The 6,270-nt window shown below is 28.0% G+C and overlaps 1 protein-coding gene across 1 annotated transcript; it reads right to left on the bottom strand.

Annotated features, from left to right (window-relative positions):
• Positions 1 to 214: 214 nt before the first annotated feature.
• On the bottom strand, positions 215 to 3,282 carry LOC108776083 (uncharacterized). Its single transcript, XM_018542591.1, has 5 exons — positions 3,191 to 3,282; positions 2,246 to 2,330; positions 2,084 to 2,169; positions 1,327 to 1,435; positions 215 to 463 (listed from the first exon to the last, which is right to left on the bottom strand). The coding sequence occupies exons 1-5, from the start codon at positions 3,236 to 3,238 to the stop codon at positions 378 to 380; spliced, it is 414 nt and encodes a 137-aa protein (XP_018398093.1). The 5' UTR covers positions 3,239 to 3,282; the 3' UTR covers positions 215 to 377.
• Positions 3,283 to 6,270: the final 2,988 nt, after the last annotated feature.

The raw sequence follows: 6,270 nt of genomic DNA, 5'->3' as shown, positions 1-6,270 counted from the left end.
TGCACATCAGTTTTGTCAACAAAAAAAGCTCTAAGGTGAAAACACTTAAAATGTATTTATAGTAAAATTGTTATTACATGTGTATTTATAGTAAAAAATTATTATATATATAAAAAAAAATCGATGAATTTAAAAGCTCATCCATTGTATAATTATGTCCTATGTATAATAAATCTTATTATTTGAGGAAAGTTTAGAAAGACTTGTTCTATGCTGAAACGAAACGTGTATTTATTTTTTTATCAATACAGCGCTTTGTATAACTGACACAAGTGCAAGATAATATTTTAATGTCATCTAAAGCATAATAGACGATAGATGACATTAAAATCTCTTTCTGTAAGTCCAATTAGATTTTCTTGCGGAATTTGGTTTGCTTAATCAAGATGCGTATCATGATGATGGTCCTTGAATTGCATTAAACATTTAAACACATTGCGTCCCTTTTCACAACCGGTTCCAGCTGAAACAATTTCAGTATTTTATTTTATTTTCATTTGAGAGAAAAATAGTTAGAAGACCGCCATGAGATCACAATATAGTCAGTTCTGTAAATGGATAAAAGTTGATCTTGGCTCTTAAATTCATGTTATACTTACTGACGTCTTTACATGCATTAATTACTTCTTCAATTTTTTCTTCCGATGCCTCATATTTTGCCAGATTAACACGAGCCACTTCCACATTAAATTCTCCATCCGCATTCAACTAAAACAGAGATAGAAATGCATTTCTTATCAGTTTATTTTCTCAATATAGATTATATATACAGGATGTTCTAAAATTTTTGAGGATAATAAATTATTTCAGCATAAAAGTTTATGAAAAACGAAATAATAAAAGTGTACGCCATTTTTTTCGTAAAGTAATTTTGTAAGGCCCGATTTTTCATTATGTGATTAACTTGTGGTTAAGCTTAACCTGATGTTTTATCCAATGGGCTTCATCTATGGTGATGTCATGGATAAAGCTCATTGGATGAAACATCCAGGTTAAGCTTAATCACAAGTTAACCAGATAATGAAAAATCGGACCTAAGTATTAATATTTAAAGTTTACCTATAATCATAAATGTTGATTAAAAAATTATCTGTGCTTGTGATAATATGCATGCAGTGGCAACGTTTTATTCATATCTGTATCATTGCATGCAATCACACGGACCAATGATTTTTCAACTAACACTTATGATTAGTCGAACTTTAAAGTTTACACTTGAAAAAAATACTTTACGGAAAAAGGGCTTATATTTTTATTATTTGATTTTTCACATTGTAAATTTCACGCTGTAATAATATTACCTTCGAATTTTGTTGTTATACTTACTGACGTCTTTACATGCATTAATTACTTCTTCAATTTTTTCTTCCGATGCCTCATATTTTGCCAGATTAACACGAGCCACTTCCACATTAAATTCTCCATCCGCATTCAACTAAAACAGAGATAGAAATGCATTTCTTATCAGTTTATTTTCTCAATATAGATTATATATACAGGATGTTCTAAAATTTTTGATGATAATAAATTATTACAGCATAAAAGTTTATGAAAAACGAAATAATAAAAGTGTACGCCATTTTTTCGTAAAGTAGTTTTGTAAGGCCCGATTTTTCATTATGTGGTTAACTTGTGGTTAAGCTTAACCTGATGTTTTATCCAGTGGGCTTCATCTATGGTGATGTCATGGATAAAGCTCATTGGGTGAAACATCCAGGTTAAGCTTAATCACAAGTTAACCAGATAATGAAAAATCGGACCTAAGTATTAATATTTAAAGTTTACCTATAATCATAAGTGTTGATTAAAAAATTATCTGTGCGTGTGATAATATGCATGCAGTGGCAATGTTTTATTCATATCTGTATCATTGCACGCACGTCACACGGACCAATGATTTTTCAATTAACACTTATGATTAGTCGAACTTTAAAGTTTACACTTAAAAAAAATACTTTACGGAAAAAGGGCTTATATTTTTGTTATTTGATTTTTCACATTGTATAAAATTTTACGCTGTAATAATATTACCTTCGAATTTTAGGACACCCTATATGTAAAATATAATACGACTCTCGCTTACAGTTCCGTATTTCTTTAATAAACAAGTTCTGAAACAGTTTATTTTTTCGTCATTTTCATCTGTTTCCCCTCTCTTTGCAACTGCATCTGATATTTAAATTATTTTTAATGTAATTATTTATTTAAGTTTTTTAATCTTGCAATTAGTTTATTCTTTACTTACTTCTATCGACACCAGATTCACTTATGCATGATTCTTTATACTCTTCAAATTGTTTTCTTTCTTCCTCTGTCCATTCTCGATGACCCTACAATCAAATAATTAATATTTGAGTAATATAATTATTATTCATATATTATGTTAATATTATATATAATATTTAATATATTTTTTAATGTGCTTATATTTAATGTTTCCAACGATTATAAAATATTTCTATAATCAGGGAATGGAAATAACTCGTTACTTGTAACAATGTTACAAATTACTTTTTGGATAACTTCTCTGATACCTGCGCGCGTTACTTTTCTTTTTTTGGTAGCTATAACGGTAATGTAGTTACATTTTTTTAGTGACGGTAACGTATTGTACAATTTTTATCATTACTGGCACACATGATTTGATACAATTCACAATTAGAATTATTTTATATTTCTACATGATATGTCGGATAGATATCTCAGTTTTTCGTATATTTTATACATATTTTATAGAGTTATGAAATAATGTTTTGAACAAAAAAACTAAAAAATAAAGCTAGAGAGTGTCGTTATTGTATATTGTTTTTATCAACATTTAAACAAAAATATTGCAAAAGTACATTTTTTAGATTAATTTTTAAAAAGTAACCGAAAATTAACGAAAAGTTACTTTGTAATGGTACTTTACTGTAACGAGTTACTTTAAAAATTAACTTCCCATTCACTAGCCATAATAATCTCGTGGAAATGAAATAAATATATTTTGACAAAGAAATAATACGCAATCTAAAAACAAATTAGAGAGCTTTGGCAATAGAATTTTAATTTAAGAATGTATGCGAATATATTAGTAAGTTTAATTGAATCAAAGTAATAATGAAAATTAATTATACTAACAATAAGTTGTAGAATATTTTATAGAGAAATAGATTAAATAGATTATTTTTTAGTGGAGAAATAATCTTACCAAGACGGCGACGAAGGAAATGGCAAACAAGATGACAATTGTTTTCATTTCGATTTTTCTTTTCAGCACGATGGGGATTCAAACCTGTGATCAAAGAGGTACTGACTAATCACAAGATAGTGTCTTGAGCTTTTATAGTTTGCGACATAATGACTCTCCTTGATTTCTTCTCTAGCAACATGCGTGGGGAAGTACCCGAATTATATTTGTTATTCTTTCGAGGTAGCAATTGTTGCAATAATAGCAAAAGTATTTGGTTGCTGCAATTTAATTCTTAGCTGTTTTTATCAAGTTTCAATGTAAAATTATATTATAAAAAAACGAATATTAATTTAATCAGAGTAATTCTCTTCGCTCTTACCATACATTTTTGCCATCTTTCAGACAACTGTCGGATACCGCTGCTTCGGAAAAAAATGGTTATTTTAAGTCGATGAATTCTGTGATGAAAAAAATTGAAATTTCCATTATGAAATCTTTGAAACTACTTTTTACATGTACTTATTGTACGACCCAGAGTTTCGCCTAAAGCCAAATTATTTCTTGAGCTTCCGCGGCATTTTTCTTCAGCTGGAACACGAAAAGTAGACAATGCCTGAAATGCTGGTTTTCGAACGATATAGATTTACAGCACTGACATTTTTACACCTTATTTTAAGCTTAAGGATGTAAGCTTCAAAACGACTGAATAGCGAAAAAAAGATTCAAATTTGAATAAATACTGTAATCAATAGAATATAAAGGCCAAGAATTAAGTATGTAGACCTAATAGCGCTTGTATGCATATTTTGAATCCTGCTATTATAATGGTACAGACAATGAAAATACTAATAACAGATTCATTTTTTAAATACATAATACTTATTATATTGTATATTTATATATATACATGTGTTTGAGATGTTTATCATAAAATAAAAAATAAAAATTATATAAGAATTCCGAGTTTTTATTCAATTACTGTAAATCTTTATAATTTGTAAAATAAAAAATGAATGAATATTGAAATCGCGTTAAAGATCCGTATTCATAATGCACTTATAATAATCATATTAGTGCGTATTTAGTATATAGGTCACGTTGCTTATTATAATAATTTCAACAAAAAATTAAAGTGCATATTTATATCGATAAAAGCGTGTTTTGAATATGCCAGAATTTTTTGTAAACTGAACATAAGAAACGCGACGGAAAGAGAATAGTTGCTTTCCATTTTCATACAAGTGATATACTGATTGTTAGTCTAAAGAGTTACGTGAATATTTTATACTCAGATAATGACATTATTACTTACTTACTTTGGTGACAAACAAAAATAAATAAAAAAGGATTAATAAGAGTCAGCGCGGTTAAATCGGCACAAATTAATTATGGTAGAAATGAATACTTATTAGTTGAAATGATTTTTTTTTATTTGAACGTTTGAACTCTCTTTGACATCGTCAGTAATACAGATAAAAGAAAATGAAAATTCGCACATATCTGTAAAGATTAAGTCACTCATAAATTGCTAAAATTGAAGCTTACAGTATCTGACAATTAAAAAAAATGTGTCGATAGAATTCAAATAAAGAAAACACCATTCCAACTGAGTATTTATTTCTGACATAATTAATTTGCGCCGATTTTACCGCGCTGACTCTCATTAGTATTATATTAATTTTTATTTCTATTTTGAGAGTCCATTTTTATTTATTATTTTTGGTGACAAAGTTATCACATAACAATATATACAGGTTTATAAACATCATTTTTAATGAGAGTTAACAAGACTCAGTAAAGCACACACTCTTGAGTTTGTAGATAAAAACTCACGGTCGAAAATCTCACTTGTCAACTGAATAAAAAGAAATATGTTATGACGTCACAAATAAGAATTATCTGAGTTTTGGTGTAAATGGAAAGCAACTAATGTTACATATTTTCTTTGCAGCAAATGTACAAAGAGAGAAAAAATTGTTAACGAATACTATAACTACGTAACGATTGCTGATTGCTTATAGTTATGCACCGAATGACGTATGACACAATAATAAAAAAAATTTTTAAAAATAAAAAACAAATTTTAACGTTATTTAATGATAACATTCATTGAGAAAATGCGAAATGAGATTAATTAATGCTTGAGCATCGCGTTATTATAATTCTATTTTATTAGCTTAACATATTGACTTTATTAAAAGCTATGTTTATTCTAGCTGTGTTTGATTGAGACATGGAACAAAATGCGCGATTTTTCTCATTTTTTTTCGTCGAGATCATTAAATAGAACTACTTCTTGTAAAATAATAATGAAATAGTTGATATTTTCTTCGGTACAAATAAATATAAATTCTCTGTTTTTCTTGTAATTATTCTCGAAATAAAATGCTTAATCTAAAGATGAGTATCTACCGGACGCGTATACAATTTTCTTGGAATTATTGCAGTTACGTTCATTAGAGTTTAATTATTCTGGGAGTCGATTATCTCATACTGCACGCCTAAGCATGCACACATTGCACACACATTATTATTATCATTATATAGCTGATTTTATATAATTTCCTTTCATATATGCATATTAGTGCGTATTTAGTATATAGGTCACGTTGCTTATTATAGTAATTTCAACAAAAAATTAAAGTGCATATTTATATCGATAAAAGCGTGTTTTGTATATGCCAGAATTTTTTGTAAACTGAACATAAGAGTAAAAAGATTATTTAGCACGATAGTTGCGACATTTTACTATATATTTTAGTTTATATATACATTTCATCATTACGAATAATCATAATTCAAATGAAGATTTAAACATGCAAGGCCAGATTATACAGTTACCAACACTGATTTGATAACTATACTGATGCTAGGTATTTGATACTTAATATATAAAATCGAATATATTTAATTGGTTGTAACAGCTAGAAGGAGAGATAAATATATATTATCTAAAAAAATTGGAAAGTTAAGGTTAAATTAATATTTCCAGTGAGCTCACTGAATATTTCCGAAATTTCAAAATATTTTTGTGGCATTTATTGCGACTCTTCTTTACGTCCTGCTGTTGTAGATTTTGTAAGTCTATCCGGAGAGGG

This window comes from Cyphomyrmex costatus, unplaced genomic scaffold, assembly GCF_001594065.2.
Source record: "Cyphomyrmex costatus isolate MS0001 unplaced genomic scaffold, Ccosl1.0 scaffold337, whole genome shotgun sequence".
Lineage (NCBI taxonomy): Eukaryota > Metazoa > Arthropoda > Insecta > Hymenoptera > Formicidae > Cyphomyrmex > Cyphomyrmex costatus.
This window is presented reverse-complemented; position numbering and strand designations above follow the sequence as displayed.

Excerpts from the sequence above, each read along its gene's own strand:
- LOC108776083 (XM_018542591.1), bottom strand. The coding sequence starts at position 3,238 with ATGAAAACAATTGTCATCTTGTTTGCCATTTCCTTCGTCGCCGTCTTG. Across the intron at positions 2,331-3,190 it reads TTTCCTTCGTCGCCGTCTTG|GGTCATCGAGAATGGACAGA; the intron begins GTAAGATTATTT and ends ATTTGATTGTAG. Across the intron at positions 464-1,326 it reads TAATGCATGTAAAGACGTCA|CTGGAACCGGTTGTGAAAAG; the intron begins GTAAGTATAACA and ends AAATTGTTTCAG.